At 42.7% G+C, this 21,319-nt stretch overlaps 2 protein-coding genes across 5 annotated transcripts in view; one reads left to right on the forward strand and one right to left on the reverse strand.

Annotated features, from left to right (window-relative positions):
• The window catches only part of dpr1 (defective proboscis extension response 1), a 52,504-nt gene that overhangs the window by 28,357 nt on the left and 2,828 nt on the right, over positions 1-21,319 (forward strand). The window contains exons 2-7 of the mRNA XM_086828052.1: positions 3,538-3,704; positions 11,846-11,923; positions 11,993-12,125; positions 19,249-19,368; positions 19,463-19,559; positions 20,988-21,085. Coding sequence (XP_086684178.1) covers positions 3,538-3,704; positions 11,846-11,923; positions 11,993-12,125; positions 19,249-19,368; positions 19,463-19,559; positions 20,988-21,085 — 693 coding nt within the window. The remainder of the gene's footprint in view (positions 1-3,537; positions 3,705-11,845; positions 11,924-11,992; positions 12,126-19,248; positions 19,369-19,462; positions 19,560-20,987; positions 21,086-21,319) is intronic.
• Positions 5,028-7,741, reverse strand: LOC110182980 (uncharacterized). 4 transcript variants are annotated; one of them, XM_020951172.2, is made up of 6 exons: positions 7,560-7,741; positions 6,977-7,499; positions 6,296-6,430; positions 5,793-6,012; positions 5,675-5,736; positions 5,028-5,617 (listed from the first exon to the last, which is right to left on the reverse strand). In XM_020951172.2, exons 1-6 carry the CDS (start codon positions 7,576-7,578, stop codon positions 5,209-5,211), a joined length of 1,368 nt encoding a protein of 455 aa, XP_020806831.1. In that variant the 5' UTR covers positions 7,579-7,741; the 3' UTR covers positions 5,028-5,208. The 4 variants fall into 4 exon arrangements, with proteins under 4 accessions (XP_020806831.1, XP_086684176.1, XP_020806832.1 ...); XM_086828050.1 differs by having other exon boundaries at positions 5,793-6,024; positions 7,560-7,713; XM_020951173.2 differs by having other exon boundaries at positions 7,565-7,706.

Consider the following 21,319-nt stretch of genomic DNA (forward strand, 5'->3'; position numbering starts at 1 on the left):
ACAGAGAGAGAGAGAACAAACTTCACCAGTCACATGTCAATTTATCATTTGACTTTAATTGTGTTGTTAAGGATGTTTGTTTGTAGGCTATAATCAGGCGCAAGTGCTGACTTATTGACCATGTCTTCAAAGAATAACTTAAATGGGAAAAACTACTATATATGAGAAACTTTTAGTTAATATTTCCAATTATATTTCTTCTTTAGTAATGACGTTTCCTAGAATTTCTCACTGCAAACACTAAAGTTTTCACGCTCAATTAGAACGTCCTTGATTTAACAGTTTTGCCCTTCGATTTTCGGTAATTTAAATTTATGTTCATTCGTCGCGAATTGGCTCCATAAATATTCATATGTTTGGCCTCACACACACACACACATGACCGCAAACATTTTCCACCACATTTGCTAATTTTCGGGTTGAAAAGTCGACAAATATTTTGGGTCCTTCAACCGCAGCTCAGGACGTGGCAGGAAGGGTCCTTTCCCACTCCCCCCCTCTCTTTGGCCGGGCCATGCATCATGTTAATTTGCAGGCGCCGAGCGTTTTTGATTAAGCGCACGCTTTAAGGCCAAGCCAAAATCTGACAGCCACCAGCTGCCGGCTTGGCCGTTATCGATAGCCAAAGCGGGCCAGAATGGCAGGACGGCAAACAACAAACAACAAACAAGCCTGGCTAACAACAAATCGGTGGCATCGACAAGTTGGGCAAGGCATTTCCCGGCCGCCGCATCGTTAATTTTCACAGCGTGAGCAAATTTTCCATGCATAAACTTAAAATTAGCCCAAAGTTCCAAAACGCACCAAAAACAAAATTGGCAAGAGAGAGAGAGGCTGGGCCTAAAAATGTTGTATGTGAAAATCTTTGGCAGTGTTGGCTATAAATTGCATGCTCGCTGATAAACAATAAATTAAGTTCAGTTACGCTGTGAAGCTGGGCGTTTTTCCACCCACCGAATTTCCCACGCTTTTCCGCACCGTTTATGCGCCACGCACGCATACGTGCAGCATTCCTAAGCTAATTTTCGCTCGCTTTTGATACCCTGTTACCTATCTTTGATCTGCGGGAGAGGGAAGTGGCCCATGGTAGGGTATTACAGGGTCCTATTCTTTTCGAAATGGGATGAGTTTAAACCAGATTAAGCTTTAAAAATGGAATATTTTCAAGGATGTTGCCTCAAACTTCAGTTTTCTTTGAAACTAAGGAATTTAGAACAATTAAATGCAGATTTTAAAAGACTTTCAATTGAAATATAATAGGAACTTCTAGTAAAAACTTGTTTTAAAAAGGAATTCGTATCTATTATTAAATTAATTATAAAACAATTGCTAGAAAACCATAAAGAATAGATATATATCAAAGAAACCTAAATGGAAAATCTATTTTCCTGAATAGAACATGCCAGAAAATATTCCTATAACCTTCTGCTTGATATTTTCAATACAATATATGTATATTATATTGAAAGAGCAACTCCTCTTCGATTTTTTTTTCATTCATTGAAAAAGGTCTTCTTATCAATTATAAAATAATTAAAAAACAACAATTGCTAGAAAACCATAAAGAATAGATATATATCAAAGAAACCTAAATGGAAAATCTATTTTCCTGAATAGTACATGCCAGAAAATATTCCTATAACCTTCTGCTTGATATTTCCAATGCCATATGGATATTATATCGAAAGAGCAACCCCTCTTCGACTTTAGCCACAAACTTTTACACCGATGCTCCCTCTTACATTATTATCTATGCTGAAATGTTTTGCATATTGCCCGAAGATGGAAAGCCGCACGTACGCAAATGTTGCGGGTGCGCATTAAATTTAACTTTGTGTTCGAAATTTTTGAAAAAAAAAAAAGAGAAAAGTGAGAGTAAATCGTAAAATTTGTCATGTGCCACATAAGCAGCCCAGCACAACCCACATTTCCACATCCCAAACCCTTGTGGTGGCGCCGATTCGTGTTTTCACGTTGCTACGCATGTGGAAAAGTTTGCGTATGTTTTCCAGCCGTATGTGTGTGCGTGCCTTGGCGAAAGTTTTCACTTCTTTTTTTCGATTTTTCGCATTATTTTTTTTATCCCTCTGCCCAGTTTTTTTTGGCGCGTGCGGAAACGGAAATGTGCAACAGCAGTTTTCCTTCGTCTCGGGCGATGGATAGCGGTAGCTCTTTGATTCCCGGCTGCCAGTTAGTTCAGTTCAGTTCAGTTCAGCCGTGGGAGTTTGATAAACCGAGGAGCCAGCCAGCAGGAGCTGGTCTCGTATCGCCTCATTCAATTATTCGTATTCCAGTTGGCTGCATGCGATCTACGCCGATTTGTACCGGGCTTTGATGTGCGAAACTTTTCCCCAGCTTTTCCGTCTTCCTTTTGAGCCACAGCTGCCCGGGCGCCACGAATTGATGAACTTATTTCACCCCGTTTTTCCCTGTCCTGCCCTGAGTCCAGGCCGTTATCTAACTTGTCTCTTAGCGGCTGCAGGACACAACTTTTGCACTGCTTTGACATATTTAGTGGGCCAACTTTTGCGTTGGCCATAAACTTGACCAAAGTGTGCTGATGACCGGAAAACATTTTTACCATCATAATTAGCATCTTTTCTGTTGACGGCGAAACAAAAGCGCACATAATTGAGCATATAATTCTTATGGCAAGTTCTTTTCTAGCAATACCTTCCTTATCACATTATCTTAAGATCATTTAAAAGGTTAATCGTTAATTTAATATTATTTTTAAGCACGTAGTTTAGTGGTTCATATGAGGAACAATACATCTGAAACTGAGATCAACTTTAAAACCATTTAGAATAACGAAAGTTATTAAAAGACAGCTTAAATTGAATATATATATATATATAAAGAAAGTAGGACAAAAACATATGAAAAACTTTTAAGCGTAATTTAATATCATTCAGAGTGTATGCTCTCTTTAAACATAAACTTGATTGTTTCCAAAAAAAACCCTATAATTTTGATCTTTGCCATGGTAATATATGGAATACTTTTGCATAAGCTATTGCTTTATTATAACAAGGCTGGAAGCTTAAGTAAACCATATCTAAGGCTTAAAAAGGACATCATCGATTCCTTTTTTGAGTATTTTCAAGTTGAAGTCTCCTTGCCTTTCTCCCGATTTTTTTCAGAGAGCACTCCCAAAGCAGCAAACAAATGCCGAAAGAAATAAAAAAGAAAGTATAATTGTTTGTTGAGGATTTTTTTTTTTGTATTTGTTTGTTGTTGTGTGCCACACACACACACTCATACTCAAACTGGTCCATCCCTCTCTCAGTGTTCATTTATTTGTTTTCCAGCCTCGGTTTTTGAGCAGAATTTTTATGCGAATTTTATTACTTTTCAGTTTCAGTTAGGACTTTGGCAGCCACCAAAAGTTGTGGCCCTGCTAAAAACCAACAATACGCCGCTGCGTATGTGCGAATGAAAATGAAAATAAATTTCCATTTGGCACAAGTTTTTTTTTTTTATGCCTCTGAACTGCTCTAACATTCTGTTTTCTCTCCCTCTCTATCCTATTTCTAGGTTATAGCGCAGCAATTGCGCCCACGCCGCCCACGACGACGACCACCACCGTCTCGCCCTCGAACCTGCTGCCCTACTTCGACTTTGATGTGCCGCGCAACTTGACCGTAACCGTTGGCCAGACCGGCTTCCTCCACTGCCGCGTGGAGCGGCTCGGCGATAAGGATGTAAGTACAAAGTTCCAGCGAAAAAATTGGTAGCTTTTTTCGCCCTAAAGGCATTTTGTAGGTAATACCTCTCTAAGCCAAAAAATACCCTAATTAGATATTGAAATGATTGGAAAATTCGAATTATAAATGATCATTAATTCCAAAATCCATAAATACATAATCAAGAAATAACAATAACGTATCAGTAGAAATCCCATTATGATCTCTATACAAAAACTTCACTCTGTATTTCCCTTTAATCTCATAGTTTTCAATACATTTTATACCCAGACTTTTCCCATAGTTTTCTTATATTTATACTAAACTCTAAATACTACCGCATGTCTTCACAAATATGCCTAGAAAGTTATCCTGCAGCTAGAATATCCTTTCATAGGATAGGGTATACAAAGTCAATGGCTTAACATATGGAAATTGTGGAAAATAAATGAAAATTCCGCTTGGGATTTGCAGACACTCAATCATTCTGCCTGCCCGTGATTGCCAAGGCAGGGGGCCTCGGTGCCTGCTTTCGGTTCGTTTGGGTCCACTCCAATTCAGGGCGAAATGATTGAAGGTCGCAATGGGTTGTTAACCCTTTCCAGCCAAAATGTGGGGGCGGACTGGCGTTGCCGGGGCTAATATGTCAACATCACGGGGCATATTAGGTGGGCGGCCAGAATCTCTCTTAGCCGGGGCTTAGTCCTTGTGGCCAGTGGTCCTGTTCCTGGTCCAGGGTGGTGACAGATAGTCCAATCATTCAAAATTCAGGCACTCACGCTCGGTCCTTGAACCAGTGTGCATTAGCAGGCAGGACTCGTGCTGTTATTAAATGGCAGAGAGGATGGTAATACGGGGGAGAGGAGCCTAGACCAAATTACCGGGTGATTTCGAGGCTGCACTCGAGGCTGTGGAGAAAAATTGCCCAACAAGACAGGCGACAACTGAGCAAACGTCCTTTGGGGGGTGTTGCCAGCCTTAACGAGTGCCCCCTGCCCCTGCCCCTGCCCCTGCCCCTACCCACTCGCACACACACTCTCAAATAGACTGCTAAAGCAAAATGACTAATTTATGAGCCATCAATCACGTGACTGGCTCAGCCATCAGCCTCGTGCGCCCGTGTTATCGGCTTTAATTTGCTCGTTTTAAGGCAAGAGCGAAAGGATGGGGCGTAAGCCGAGGCCGGAAACCGGAAGTTGTGCGCCTTGGAGGAAGCAGCCAAAGTGCAGGCACGAACCAAGACAGGAAAAGGAAGAGCAACTAGAACAGGAGTTGGAACAGAAGCACCGGCAAACATCATCATCATCATCATCATCATCATCATCAACTGGGAACTGGGACTCAAGTTTACCCATTTAATTCAAGCTCTCATCGGGAAAAGTTCATTAAAAGCATTGAAACTACATTAAACAAATGACACGCAAACAGCGAAAGCCAAGGAAAATCCTTGCCCTTGAGCCTTAATTACTTGTCCAGCCCAAGTCCCCGTTCTCACATCCCCAGAGTATTTGTCATTGGCCTTTCAGTAGAGGCCTTCCGGTTGAGGTTGCTGCTGAGGATGCTGCTGCTGCTGATGATGCTGATTCTGCCTTTGCTCCAGCTCTTCCTGCTCCTGCTCCTTCTTGTCGCACTCGCTGGCACTGGCGTCAGCTATTGATTGCACGGTGGCTGCCACAACGGCGGCCAGTACCTCGCTATCCAGCCGGGCGCCCCATCTATGTGGTGCCTTCTCATCCGCTGGCTCATCGTCGCTCGAACTGACCGTTAAGGATGTGTTCTGGGCGGGCACTTCGAGGTGATCGTGGTGGGTGAACATGGAGGCTGTAGTCGAGGCCGTTTCCAATTGGATAGCTCGCAGCAGGCGACTTGGATTAGGGAAGGGACGTCTATTCTCCAGGATTAGCTTGATATCACGAGCAGATTGCCACCAGCTAAGGGAATATGATAACTGCAACATATATGATATTAGATTTAATAATCGGACTAACCGATACCAAGGCGTTAGCTGGGACTTGATCAGCATGTAAATGTTGGCAAAGTACACAGTAATCTGGGGGTGGGGCAGGCACATTATAGCTGCGAAAATTACAAAGAGATCAACTTCACCGTCATGAACAGAAAGAACATCATCCATGACTTGGTCCACAGCTTGCTCAGACCCCAGGAGTGAGTGTTCATGGCGTAGTATTGGATGCCCACCAGCAGAGTGCCAATAATGCCAAAGGCCACCAGGGTGAGCAGCGAGAACATCTGGCAATCCTCCTGCAAAGCCCTGCGACTCATGGCCCGCGAATACCACAGGCGCAGCGATTGCAGACAGGTGTACCTGCAACGGAAGCTGGCAGGTGAAGTGAACATCCCACAAAGCCACTAACAAAGCTGGCCTAGCAATTAGGAGGCGCCACTGAAACAGGAGCAGGAGCAGGAGCCAGCTCAGCTGATTAAAAAGATCTGAACCGCAGGCGTCTTTCATCTGCTGCCGCTTCGAGTGACACCTGCCAAATGCACTCGAAGAAATAGTCAGGAAATCATGATATATTCATTATTAAGCTTCCTAGTAATTTCCCAAGGAATTTTCTTCGAGTATAAAGTCCTGTTCTTAAACTTACCGCAATGTCTGCTCCGTGCTGTACTGGAACTGGCACAGCTCGCAGGTGGTGCATCGCGAGGTGCTAATCCAACGCTCCAGGCAGTGCACATGGACATATGTCAGGGAGCCTTTGCACAAGCACGGCGACACGAGTCTGCAAACAAATCGGGAGCGGAAAAGGCGAAGGATTGACTGTAGGTGGCCGTTGGTTTAATGGGCAAACAGTGGAAGCAATGAAAAATCAGGGGGATTAAAAGCGACAGCCAACCAGATAATCAGGGATAAAGTGCTCGATGCGGGGAAAAGGTACGATAGAAGCTCTGCTCTGCTCTGTGCAGTGTTCAGTGTTTAATTATTAAAATAAATAAATGCACTCGCTGGCTGACCGTGCGCTAAATGCATTAAATGCCATGCAATTAATTTCTTGCACAATTTGCGGCTGCACTTTTGTAATTAAATGGTAGTTACAGCACCCTGTGCTTGGATAACAGGGTTGAAAGGATTTATATAAGAAATATATTCATGAAATTAAGTAATAAGATCATCAACTTGTCATTGAAATCATAATTGATTTACACAATTCTGTAGATGGAAATGAAACCTTATAGGTATTAGCTTAACATTTTGCAGAGAATGTTTAATGGAAATGTAAGAGATATCGATACCAGAAATATCTGTAATGCAGAGATAATACACTCACTGTTCGGGATTATCGGCATTGTGACAAATGCGACAGACTAGCGATCCCACAGAGGGCATAGACTCATTAGACACGGACTCGTATCCCAGGCCCAGGTTGTTGCACTGCGTGGTGCCATCGATGCAATGCCTCAACGTGGCTATGGACTCTGTGCCACTGACTATGCACTTAGGCTTAAGCGGAGGCGTGGGTGGTCCGTAGGTGGAGCAATTGGCGGCAGCCAAGGCGGCTTCGGTGCTAACCATCGGATGACTTGGTTGCGGCACCTTTTGGAAATGGACAGTCGACTTCAGGCCCAAGGGCACAGAGCAGGCGGGTGTTTCGGTTACTTCTGGTTCAAGAATGGAGACTTCCTTGTCGCTAGACTGATGGGGCTTCAAATCCCAGTTACTGATGCGCGTCTCCACCACAATCATGCCCGGTGGAGTGTCATCTGCACTGCTCGAGGACAGAGCCTCCTCGAGCTCCATCTCCAGGGTGGTGGCATCCTGCTTGAGGTCCCCAACATCTCTGATATCGGTGTCTTTAGGGGATCAGTAGGATTTTCACTAGAATCAGTTGAATATCTATAGTGGTTACTAACCGCACTTTTCGCACTCCATTCCTTGATCTGTTTTGATGTGTTTTACGCAGGTTGTTACCGAAATAAACAAGAAATTTTAAAACATTTTCTGTTCGATCAGAAAGGCTGCTTTTGTTTTCACTTAAGTTTTTGGATGAAAACATTTATCCAGATGGCTTTGTGTGTCGTCAAACTCAAGGAATACTTGCTAAGTCTTAAATAATATTTATCCTTTTCGCTTTAAAGTGGAAAGTGAAAGGAAAAATCTTTCCATAATACGTGTATTTAAAATTAATACTACTGGAATGCATATGCATATTTCTAAACAATATCTTTTTATATCATTTATTTATTAATTTTTTGTTTAATCTTCTTTTTGCTAGAAAAACTATACAAAAAATTCCTGTAAAATAATTACCAACACTTTTCCAGCATTGCCAAACGCTGATGGTGACCTATTTTCCTCTCATCGACATCCGCTGATCGATACCCAAGGCCAGACTCCCCTTTCCTGGTTAGGTACATGGCCTAATGGAGGCAGTTAAGCATGCTCTGGCTGGAAAACAAACTTGTCCCGCAGCCAAGTCGCCCACATTAATTGTAATTGACAGACTGGAACCGCGCTGTCAGTGCCCACGCAAAAACTGGCTCCTCGGGACAGCTCCTCCTCCGGCCAGCTCCTCCTCCGGCCAGCTCCTCCTCCGGCTAGCATCCTTCTCCGCTGCATCCATAAACTCAAAATTGAAAGTGTAACAGTTACGGCAAATAACTTTGCCGGCGCTTGGCTTCCATTACGCGCCACTCCACGCGAAGCAGGCTCCTCGGGTAATTTATGCCCGTGCCGTTAGTTCGTTAACCGTGAGTTTTCCTCGCGGAAATGCCAAGGGATCTTTTCTTGGAGGAGGGTTTTGGGTGCTATTTCCATATCAGCTGACACTGCCAACGCTCTGACGTTCTTTATACACTTTTTTGAGGGGCGAAATTTCTATGGCATAAAATATTTGCAGTAACTTAAATAAGTTTGGAGGGTATTTCCTTAAAATGTTTAAATATTTCTAATTATTTAGAAGCTCTAAAAATAACTTTTAAAGTAATGGGAAGTTTTCTATATAAAGTTTTTAGATCGAGTTTCTTGCTGCCTTTAGTTCTAGATGCTTTAATTTAACAATTTAAGGATTTTCTTAATTCTTGTTTATCACAACTAATTTCCTAGGTCTTAATTAGTTAGTTTAATGTTACTTATAAGTAAATCACTTAAAACTATGACATACTTCCTTAATTCTAGACAGTTTTCGTATTATTTTTATGAATTAAAAAATGAAAAGCAAGATTAAGTCTACTTTGCTGCTTTAAGGCGGTTTTATTTAGGATTTTTCCTATTTCCCTAACCAATATTTCAATAAATCTTCAACAAAGAATTCAAATTAAATGTATTTGAAATCCCCCCTTTATAGATTACCCCCCAAAGATAATTAATTCCCCCTGTTAGGGTGCTTCACAATTCGATCCCCGAGGATGCCACCTACATTCTTGTTTTTCGACTGCCCTTGCCGGAAGCTGGCGCTGAATCCGCTTGTTCAACTTGACTTCACAGGATTGTCCGTTCGCTGTTGATTTATTGCGCGCCGAGTGCCGCCAACATTTTCATAAAACGCTCCACGGCCACATCAGCGAACATGAGCACGAGCAATTTACTCGTGTAATACCAAAAGCGGCAACAATAAGGCTGAGGCTGGGCCAGAAAAAAAAAGTATATTAAACAAAGTTTTAGGCTTTGTAAAAAGGCAGCGAACCCTTTTTAATGCCAACAGGCCAGCAAGCCATCCTTCCCAGAAATGCGGCAGCGGAGGGGAACAAAAAAAGAAATCAAAATCTGTTTACAACTTTGTTTACAAAATGCTGCCATTGAAGTCTCCATTTGTTTATTGTCAAACCCGGGACGGGATCGGGGTGGGTCTGGCTTTAAGGGAAAACAATTTAATTTGGATCAAGTTCATTAGGCGATGCCCCAGTAATTTGCGAATACGAACCGCTTTTCGCAGAGCTTAATGGAAGTTTTTCACACCATTTTCTAAGCTCGCACAAAGCCAGTGGCTACAAACTAAGAAGTGCAACTGCAACTGCAACTTCAACTATTTTTTGGCTCCAAGTCTAAAGTCTCTCTCTCTCTCTCTCTCGGTTAGAGACGCAGAAAATGCGTCAGCAAAGTTTTTAATGTATTTTCGCCAAGTTTTCCACACGCTCGCACACATAGAAACATACACATATATATATTTATACTTATATATTATATATATATGTATGGTGTAGAGAGGCAACCTCAGCTGAAAGTTCTTTCATTTGCTGCCGTGCTGTGAGATGACAGAAAAACAAAGCGAAAGTAAGAGTCGAAGGAAAGTGGAAAGTAGTGCGAGGCTGGAACTGAGCGAAAGTTTGCCGGCCGCAGCGAACACAAAGTGTTAAATAATATAAAACTATGCTTGTGGTATTTATTTAAACCTAAAGACATTACGAAAATTATACCCCGAGCAAAAGTTTCGCCACTCACGGGGGACTCCCCTTAACCTGTCCCTGGCCGGGGTGAAGTGGAAATCCAACGTGCGACAGAGATTGGGATTGGGACAACTTCTTGACAGGGGATAGCGCTGGGAAAACGGCTTTAGCTCAGCCTTGGCTGGAGTTGTAAAACTTTTCACTTTTGATTTTAAGCGTTTTCCAGTTGGAAAATTAAATATTTAAGTGCTGGCCTGGAATACATAAATGAGGGGCTTAATCCGACCCTGTTTGGTTACCATTGCGATAGTTATTTAGTTCGATTTCGCCTTTTGCTTTATGACATTGCTCATACGCCGCGTGAGCCTTGCTTTACAGTATTACTCATACGCACTGAGGTCCCAGGCGACAATTGACCGACGAAATAAACGAACGGGTAAATCGCTGCTGAACTGGGTTTAACTTCTCGTATGCCGAGATTTGACCTTTTCCCCCCAACGGAGAGAGGCTATTTTCCCCCTCCAGTTTTCCCTTGCTTTTCCCCCCACTTTGGATCGGTTTAATTTACATTTTGGCCGAGACAATTCGCCTATGATCCGGAGGGGCGTAAAAGCAGGCAAACGCATAAAAGTTTTACAAGCGAATGATTTTTATTTTTACGTATTACGTGACCGATTTCATCCTGCTGTTTGCCGATTTCGCCTTAAATCGAATGAATTTATTAGATGGCCAATAGTTGGCCAGCCATTTAGCCGGCAAAGAGCCGACGAAGCCACTGGCAATTGGCAAATAGTTGAATAAATGGCCACCTCAATTTAACCCCAAGCCCCACGGGGGCAAGGTAATTAAATTTATTAATGAGGTAGCATATTTTCAACTTTAATGTTGACAGCCAGCAAATATTTAAAGGAGAGAGAGAGAGAGAGAGAGAGAGAGCGAGGGAGGCTAAAACTTTTTCCATGTAATTAAAATTGAGTATCACAATAGCCGAGAACAACAACGGAAACTAAGGTCATCAAATAAATTGGAAACAATGTGCCAAAAAGGGCACAAAGTGTGTGTGTGGGCCCCAAAGAAATCACAGACAGTTTCGAGCGAGAGAAAGAGAGACACAGAAAATCATGGTTAATGGCTTTTCCCAAAAGATTTTCCAGCCGAGGGCCGAATGGGAATGCGAAGGCAAAGGCGCTAGGCAATCAAATGAAAATGTAATTCAAGCAATAATAAAAATGCTACCAAATAAAGGCTGAAAATGGCGTCAAAGCTGTCTCCCCCTGCAATGGCTTCACAAAAAGGATTGAAGGCTATTTGAAACAATTGGAAATCGGGCTGAGGCAAGCAGCTTTGACAAAATTGGACCGTCGCGACGACCCACTGACAGACTGACCTTTTGGCTTACAGCGTCTGCAATTGTCGATGGCCATTTGTGCTCATCTCTCATCTCGTAGCAACGCGGCGTATACGTAACGCCGGCCTTTTTGTACGCTCTAATGTACTTTGGCTCGCACCCGACTTTGCTTTGGCTTTGTTTGTCCACTGATTAAATGCCTCAAACAAAAAGCAAAATGCTAAAGATTAACACGAAAAAAAAAGTAAGAGGAAAGTAAACTTTTCGCTTTGTTTTCATTTTGCCACCTCATCCTGTTCCGCCTGCTGGAGTTTTGGTGAGCGAAAACAGCAGACAAAACACGTTAAACTCACGGGTGGCAGAAAAAGTTTTAAGTGCGGAATTTGTAATGCTCCACAAACTTTTTAGCAGCAAAGCGGTCCAACGACTGAGACTGAGATCCCCCCCGTTCTTGTTTTCATTGTAGGTTTCCTGGATACGAAAACGTGATCTGCATATCCTCACCGCCGGCGGCACCACCTACACGTCCGATCAGCGTTTCCAGGTGAGTGTGTTACTTCCGGTTGTAACGGAACCCCCTAAGGACATCCATCTGTTCTTCGTACACCCGCAGGTCCTGCGACCCGATGGCTCCGCCAACTGGACACTGCAAATCAAATATCCGCAGCCACGTGACTCCGGCGTCTACGAGTGTCAAATCAACACGGAGCCCAAGATGTCTCTGTCCTACACATTCAACGTAGTGGGTAAGTTGAAGTCCTTTATCCTTATAAACATTTATAATTATTTTTATTTGATCATGACATAACACCAAGACTTTCTGTTAAACAATCCATAACTTAAATTAAAACAAGTTAAGTATAAGAGGTTTTAAAAATCATTTAGGTATATAGTTATAATGAAAGAAGTCTAAAGTCCTATAGCACAATGTCTTAAAGTTAAAACTTAGTTTCTTTTCTATAGTGGACTTCATTATTTTCAACTTTATACTTTATTTTCCCAAGTTTTCTAGAATTACAGTGAATTTTTCTGCACTTAATGCGGAAAGCTTAAGGCGGCTTTTACCCGTTAAAATGAAAAGTTTTCAGAAAAACTTATTAAATATGAAATGAACCCCAAACTCCACGCTATTTCTTGAGCAAGCTTTAATGAATGTTTGAAAAATACACTTTATGGCTTATTTTCAAGCCAAAGAGAACCTTTTTTTGACTGATATTCCGACTTGGCTTTAATATATGCAACAGTTTTTGCCCATCCCATAACCATTACCCATTATTTGTCTCAGAGCCTGAGCCCGATAATCAGAACTTTGGCCCATTATACGACACAGCAAAATAGGCCAATCGAAATGGAAGGAGATGGCACAAGGGGATGGCCCCAAAATTTTGGTCGCAGGCCACTGAAGTGATTACTTTTACGGGCTGAGAGCTTTTGAAACTTGCTGGCAGTTTTTGAGCCAACTATGCAGGTTTCATGGTCTTAAGGAAGCCATACAATATGCATGTTACGACTATTCTCGTAGCGTGTGAGCCACGTTAGCAGCAGCAACTCCCCTCTGTACGTGATTATAAAATTTTCAATTCGATTATGTGCAAATTGGCTGCAGCGGGGGGATTTAAGTACGAGCGAGTGCTTACCTCTTTGTCTTGGCAATTGGCCGGGTAATTAGTTTGCTTTCGGGTCAGAACCCTTGTCAAACATCAGCAGTTAAGGAAAGGATGCCTAAAATGGATGGATGGATGGATGGATGGGTTAACTCGGCTCCGGCAAGACGTTATCCTTGGGAGAACACACTTTCGGAGCCCAAAATCCTGCCTTTTGCCTTGTCGATTTTGGGCTTCGTTCCGTTCCTGTTCGGTGCATTTTTATCGCTTTTAATATCAACAAAATGCATTTGGCTATGAGCCTCTGGTGCGGAAGAGTGCCCTCAATGAGCTTATTTGATCTCTGATTTTCCCCACAACAACAACATGTGTGTGTGCGTATATGTTTTAGCCGCACGGACAAACGACTTTCAAGCCAGCATAAAGCACTACGGTCAGCCCCGGACTCGGTTATGAATCTTTTAGTGCGAACGAGAACTCTGAATATAAGTTTACACCCAAACAGTACCGGCAACTTGACAGACTGACAAGTCGCCATCAAACTCGCACACACACACCCAGAGAGCATCATAAATATTACATTTGCGGAAATGCAAATGACTATGAAACGGCTGCATGCACCCGGCCACGCCCACATTAGTGGGCTGGCACACACACCCACACGGTCTGGAACTCATTTGAATGCCCAAAATACAAAAAAAAAAAAAGAAGAAATGTGCATATAAAATATTCGACATGCCACTCACGCGGAAACAGCAAACAGCAGGTCAGTGGACACAGTGGAGGGAAAACAATCAACTCAATAGGGTTCTAGGCCCCTTAAAAAGCAATTCATTTTGGTCGCTTATATATATATATTATAATGATTATTAAAGCTATAGCTGAAAACAATTAAGAAATGGTGCAATATGCCCTTTAAGTAGGGTTATTTATCATGAATACAGAGTTTATAAATATTAACAAAGTCCTTTTAATTATAAGATGCATAACTTTTCCTTATTTTTGATTTGCATACAACTGTAAGTCTTTCAGCTAAGTGAAATGTAAACATCAGAGAACTTAAAAGAAATATTCATGCTTTCTGAGCAGTCCTTCTAAGAAGCTTACAGAAATCAATTAAATTTGAAGAGAATTCTCGAATTATTTCCCAGTCCCTTTTTCGTCGCTTAATTGTAAGCTCCACTGTGCTGTATCTGCTGTCATTGTCGGTGCAAACAAGTTTGTTGTTATGCCAAAATTTTTATGCGCTTATGCAAATAAAAAATTGTGCACTAAAAATTCCATAAATTTGTGTGTTTTTCTTCCACTGCTGCTGCCAGTGAAAATTCTATTACACGCCTCCTTCCGAGCGAGATAAAGAAGAAAAATATATAAATAAAATGGAGAGCGCGGCGAGTGATAAACAAAACAGCGCCAAGTTGACCAGAGAATCATAAACATAAATCGCCTTCCGCCTGCGACGCCTCTTCCTTCCTCCTTCCGCCTCATCCGCAATATTTTTGACATTTTAATGCTGCAGCAGCCGCTCCAATTGCTTAAATTACCAACTTTATGTACTCAACTCGACTCCAGAAAAAATGGCAGTACAGGATACTGCCAACTAGGTGTCGGCCATGGTAGCATGTTTATATGAACATAGATAACTTCAGACGACTGCGAGTTGTTGCCCCCAGACTCGATTTAATTTTGAATTTAAGGCAAATTACCAAACGCTCTGATAAAGCGAGCAAATTGTAAATTAAATTATGTCTCCCTGTCCCACTCAACTTGAGCGACAAGAGGAGAACAGGACCCCATCAGACGGCCGAAGGACATGGAATAGGGGACAAGGACAGGATAAGAGTGCTGAAGCAGAGGCGAAAATAAATCGAGCAAGAAATTTTACCTGGCCAAAGTCGCAGGTTAAATGCCCTCACAGTTTTCTTAAACTAAAAATATTCCCGTAATGAATAGGAGAATATTTTATTTTTACACAGGGATATTACTAATAATATCAATAAATTGCATTTTGAGGAGTTTAGTGTAGAAAACGATTGAAATTTAGTAGAATTGTAGAAGTAGTAATGGATTTTTTATACCCTATTATACTTTATTATTATTTTTCCTTGTTTATAATTTTTGAATACTAAAATCTAATTAAAATCAGCTTCAAATTGGTTTAAACTTAACCTTTATACATCATAAATCTTGTCGAGTCTTCACTTTAAAGTTCCCTTTACCTTTTACCAATTTATAATACCCTCTGAAAGTGTGCTTATATTAAGAAAGGTGTTGTTGATGCTCCTTGAAAAAAATTTGTTTACCAACGCGAATGTAATCAAGCGTGAGCGCTACCTGGCTTAGTCAACCTGGCGAGGGGCGAGTGGAAAACAAATTGCACAACCGGAGCACCGGAAGAGCTGCAGCAGCTCCCAGCCAGGAGAGCTGGGGATGAGAGCTGGAATTGAAGGCAATTTGAATGCGTAGCTGACAAGATGGAGATGCCAAGTAGATGGCTCATTTTGGGCTCCATAAACCAACACTTTGGCCCAAGAAGCTGTTGACATTAGCAGCCAGCAAATTGCATGCAATCAAGCGCAAATAATAATCTAGAACCCGAACGAGCAAGGATCCATGATTAGCTAGGGACTAAGGCACTTTGTTCCTTTATTATCTAAGGTATATAGTTTGAAGCAGAGGGGGGAGTTTTAGAATGGGAATATGGTGACATATGGTGAATAAAATCATATGAAAACGTCAAGGAAAGACGTCCATTTTTAAATTTACAGTACCAAAAAATTACGTATACGCATAGGTGTAATTATACACTTGTAGGGAAATCAGGTGCTACTATATATATAAAGCCCACTAAGGTCTTTCGAAAATGCATGATTATTTTGGTAAGATCTTCAGATATTCACAATTGCTTTAAAATAAATATAATTACATGTTGTGATCGTCAGACAAATACAATTCTTCCCTTATTTATAAGTTCCTGACTTTTCTTCTCAAGCAGCACTAAATTAGTTTTGTGTTCTGTCATCTTGAATGGCAAAGTAATTGTGCGCCCACAAAAAATCCATTAACGTGGCCTTGTCAAAAACAAAGAAATCTTGAGCTTCCTCCCCGGTTCCTTGAGGTTAATAGACGAAAACCAAGAAAATGTTGGCAATTATGATGCACATTGAATGCTCAAAATGCGAACACTCAAGAAGCTTGAAAGTTAAGCGATTCCCATTGTCTTGGCAGCAGGAATTTGCTAGCTGCAGTTGTTGATTGTGCGCCCACCTGACCCAATTCGCATGCAAATTGAACGTGAGCAAAAGTTTACCTTTACCTGTGCCATTGCCTTTGCTTAATATATACAAAGCACCGGGCCAGGAAAATGCCCAGGCGAAACGAGTGGCTGTAAGAGATAGAGCACTACAGCAGCAGCTTTGTGGGGAGGATAATGAATTTTTATAAATAAGTTGCCGTAAGGACTTGCCGAGGACGACGACGACGAGGAAAGGACTCCAGTGGGGGCTCAGACCCAGAGACCGGGGCCGCACAATTTGCCCGGCAATCAAATGTTTTACTTCCCATTTCATTCATTTGCGCTCAAATTACATTCTACGGCAAATGCCTAGACCAAAAAATGCCCCAATGATAAATTACTAAGATATTGCTGAGAAATGGGATAGGAGTCGAGCGGAGGAGGAAATGATTAATGTCTCTGCAGCAATGTCGAATTATTAATAATAATAATCACAACAATGGGGACTAACTGAAAAGGATCCCGAAACGGGATCCGGGCAATGATGATGTTTTGGCATTTTCATTTCGCCATTGTTGGGCTTAGGAGGCTGAAGTCCTGACAGGCAAATGGAAATGGAACTTGCGGAAGGGGGCGTGGCGGGGCCAAATACTTCATCAATTGTGCTGGCAATGCGGCTGACTTTTACAAATTGAATTTGTTTATTTGATTTGACAATTAATTCCGAGCAATTGCACGTCCACGACCATGTCCACATCCGATTAATTGTCGGTCGCTACCCCCCCCCCCCCCCCTCGAATTTAAAGAGGCTTAAAGATAATGCCCGCTCAACACGGCCCAGTTTGATATTGTTTTTCGGGCAATAAATACCGAGATGTTGTTACATGTGTGCAAACATGCATCAACACTGACGTAGGGTAATAAATTTTTACGGCCCGGGCCCCACAAACGAGCATAAGGGCCCAGAGAGCGAGACCGAGCCGAGAGCCAGGAGCCAGGAGCCAGGAGCCAGGATCCAGAGCTGGCTGCAGCGGCGGCCCCAAAAAGTATGCCATGTTTTGTGCCCGGCCCTAGGCAAAGTTCATCGCTCCAAATGTTTATGGCCATATAGGCTTATGCGCATTTTATGCGCGAAATCAAGAAAAATGGAAATGCATTTTCCACACACACACACACACACCCCTTCCATGGCCCATCTTTGGCCGCATCCTTTCCACTTTCTGCTGCGGCTGCACAAAAATTCGAAAGAGTCTGAGTCTGTGTGTGTAAACAAGGCTCGGTAAGGACTTTTTGTTTGCCAGGACGACGATGGTTGGCATGTGGCCAGGAGTAGACTTTGCAACTTTTCGGTTCCTGGGTCAACTGCGGCCAGGTCTAATGAAAACTTCAAATAGGACCAAGTGGCTCTTGCTTGACTGACTGACTGACTGACTGACTGAAGGACTCACCTGGCTCCCCACCCCCTGCATAATGCAGCAGGATCCCACTTAATCTAATTATAGTTAAATAAGCAATTTCCCATTTCCCGTTCAGAAGGACTCACATTTATTCAGCAGCAGCATGCGGGTTCACACCTGCGAAAGAAGCCCGCTTCTTGTGAAAACCCCTCCTATTCGTGGGAACCGCAGACGCATTGTCAGCTGCATGTGTGTTGGTGTGTGTGTGTGTGTGTGTGAGTTGGGGTGGCAATAATTTTCCCGGCCACGAGTCCTTGCTCTCTGCACCGATGCTAGCAAAAGTCATAGACGGTTAGCTTTCGCTGCCACAATTGTTTTGCCAGGTACAACAACAAGGTGCCACACTCAGCGCTTTCCACGGAAGATGGGTCCTACCCACACACCTATATATATATATATGTATATATATTCACTCCTATATATGTGTGTGCGGGTCTATAAAACAGCCAGATAATCGCCCAGCATGTTCGAATTCCATTTGGGGTTGCTCCAGCCCATTCGTTTGGCTCCGCTTTCCTGTTCTGGCCTTCTTTGTTTCGGGCGGTATATTACTTTTTCTACTTGGCATTTCATTTAGATTAACATTTTTGGGACGCGGACCCCAAAAAAAAAAAACGACACAGTCACACAATCGCACACACCTGATTTAAAGACCGACTTAAAGTTGAAAAAGAATTAGAGAGATGGGAGAGTTATGGAAAAGTCATCAGTCCTAGTTTTTTGTTTCTCCCCTTTGGAAGCCTCTTGTAGCATTCAAATTCGGTTTTTGCCATACGATTGAATGGCAGGCAACCCGCAGCAAAGCTTAGCCACATCTAGGATGTTTGTACTATACAAATGTGCCAGTTGCAATCCGTTTTCCCTCCTTTTTTGCCCCCGTTGTGGCTGCAATTTATTTCCACGGGCTTTGCGGTTGTTTAGGACCTGAAAAGTTTCCATTTTTTTTAGCTGCTTACGAGAGCGAAAGTGGAACAGAGAATGGAGTCGCATTTAACGCTCACTTTTGGGGAAAGCTCGAGAGGCGGCTGAGACGTTTTCCATTAAGGCAACTGTCAGCCATCATAAGCTTTAAGTACAAATCGCATTTCGGGGGGGCTGTCCACGATGATATTTCGCAATTGAAATCATTGACGCTGTAACAACAAAAGGCACTTCAATGTTGACATTTTGATTTTGTTCCCCAAAAAATGGAAAGCAGAAAATTCTTTTCAATCTGCCAGCCGCGCGAGCTTTTTGTCTTTTTTAGACAATTCCGCTGAGAGGCGGAGGGAGGGGGAAGCCAAAGGAAAAGGAGGCAGGTACCACGGGGCGTATGAGTCCCGACTGCCTTTTATGTGGCATAACAAAAGCTTATCGCCAGCATAATAGAGACACGCGTCTGTGTAATAAAGTAGAGCCCAGCTCGCAGTATCAGTCCCAGTCCCAGTCCCAGTCTTCCACTCCCAGACAAACGTGCACTTGGACGTTATCATTAACATTATTATTATTATCATTGTTACGAAGGCAGACTTGACTTTGTGTGGCAGCAACTTAAGTGACTTTTTGTCCGCTTGCTCTTCCTATTTTCTCACAGAACTCAAAGCGGAAATCTTCGGGCCCAGCGATCTGATGGTGAAAACCGGCAGCGACATCAACCTCACTTGCAAAATTATGCAGGGACCCCACGAGTTGGGCAACATATTCTGGTACAAAGGTGCGTATGCGTAATGAACTCCAAGCCTCGGTGGCATGCACCTCATTTACGCAATTCAATTTGCAACTACCACGCATACCATTCCCTTTTGCAGGCAGCGAAATGCTCGACGGCAAGGGCGAAAATGAAATCGACAGCTCCATGGCCCGGATTCGTGTCGAGGATGATTGGACCGACGGCCTGACTTCGAGGTATGTACAAATATAGTAACGACTCCCCTTGCCCATCATCATTTCGCCATTCTGCCACCTGGAGCAAACGTGCAAATGTGTGCCGAGCATTTCAGTTATTTCGCATTAAAATACCGCCTCACTTAATTAAGGCCAGGGCAGGCATTTGGAGCGGGGAATTTAAAGCACAGCCGGTAGTGGATGTGGCCTGCAGTCCGTGTGCAGCATGGACCCCGACTTTGAATGACATTTTAAGGCCAAAGCGAAGGACGAGTCCCGGCTGTAGGATCTTCCCCGCCAGTCTGGGTCCGAATCAGGATCGAGGGTGGATTAGGCAGGAAATAATGCCAGTCTGCATAGCAAAAGGGAGCCAAGAACTAGACTTAGAGAAGGTTCAAGTCGAAGGAAATGTGAAAGAAATACGTTAAGCGATATTAAAGTGCAAAATTAACAAAATAAATAGTAAATATATACACTTAAATTCAATAAGAATTTTTATATAATTAATTGAGCTAGGTAACATCCGAGTTTAGCCTTTTTAAAGTACCCTGAAGAACGAATAAGAAAAGGAGAACTGATTTGTAGCCTAAAAACTTGCATTAATAAACAAAACATTGCTAAATATATCCTTATATTCATATCCTTGTAGCTAAGCTGCTCTAAGTCTCCCTATGAAGTTTAGCTCCTGTAAGTAGGGTATCATCTGGTTTTGATTCCCATTGAAATCCCCTTCCATCACTCTACTTTGTGCTCGAGTTAGCCGTGTGTGACTTTTAATTTGCCTTAGTCAAAGTCGCAAAGTCTGTGGTGTCACAGTAGTTGCAGTCGGATTTGGATCCGTATTCCGGATTCCGGGAACTTGGGGGCTTGCTCTGTTTCAGTTGCTGCCACGTGATCATTGCCCATTTATGCTGTTAACTAACGACGCAGACGACCATAAAATGCAGGTGCCGCTGACAGAGATGAAAGGAGAGTGGTAAAAGCAGGGATTAGGAGCACTCTGGAAAAGCTAAAGCAAAAGGCACTGGGAAATTATCTAGGAAAATATAGAATAACATATTTTACTGCTTACATATTTCAACAGTTTTTAATCTACAAAGCCTTAATACCAGCTTTAATAATAATAGTTGCAATAATAAATTGAATAATAGTTTTTATTTTGTACAACTCTAAGCTTCTTCAATTTCTTCAAGTGCAAAGTGACTTGGAATTAGAGTCAGTGGTGGAGTCAGCTCGGTACACATTATGCCATCGCATAAAGTAGCAAAAGTTTTGTATTTTTTTTCCCCCTTGATGTTTTTCCCCCGACATTCTTTGGCCTTTTCCCTTTTTTGCCTTTTGTTCCACATGCATTCCTCCACAGCCATTCACTTTCTCTATGCTCTTCTCTTTTCCTGCTCCTGCTCCTGCTCCTGCTCCTGGTTATACTGGCCCTGCTCCGCGGCACAGATTAAAAATCAAGCGCGCCATGCCCGGCGATACTGGCAACTACACCTGTGTGCCGACGGTGGCAAAAACCTCGAGCGTCTATGTGCACGTAATTATTGGTAAGTAACTAAGGACTGCAGCGGGTTACCTGTGCTGTGCTGTGCTGTGTGTGGAAGCTCCTGCCGGTGTTTGAGCTGTCAGAGAGTTTTGCATGTTTATGACGGGAAGTGGAAGTTGCCTGTTAGCAGCGCCACTTTCGCAATTTGTAATGCCAAGTGCAAAACGGGGCGTGGCCGTGCAGTAATTGCATTGCAGCCGACTCGGCGAGAAATTGCTGCTTGCCTCTTTTCAGA

Source organism: Drosophila serrata, unplaced genomic scaffold, assembly GCF_035046125.1.
Source record: "Drosophila serrata isolate PLE 108 unplaced genomic scaffold, ASM3504612v1 contig_184, whole genome shotgun sequence".
Classification (NCBI taxonomy): domain Eukaryota; kingdom Metazoa; phylum Arthropoda; class Insecta; order Diptera; family Drosophilidae; genus Drosophila; species Drosophila serrata.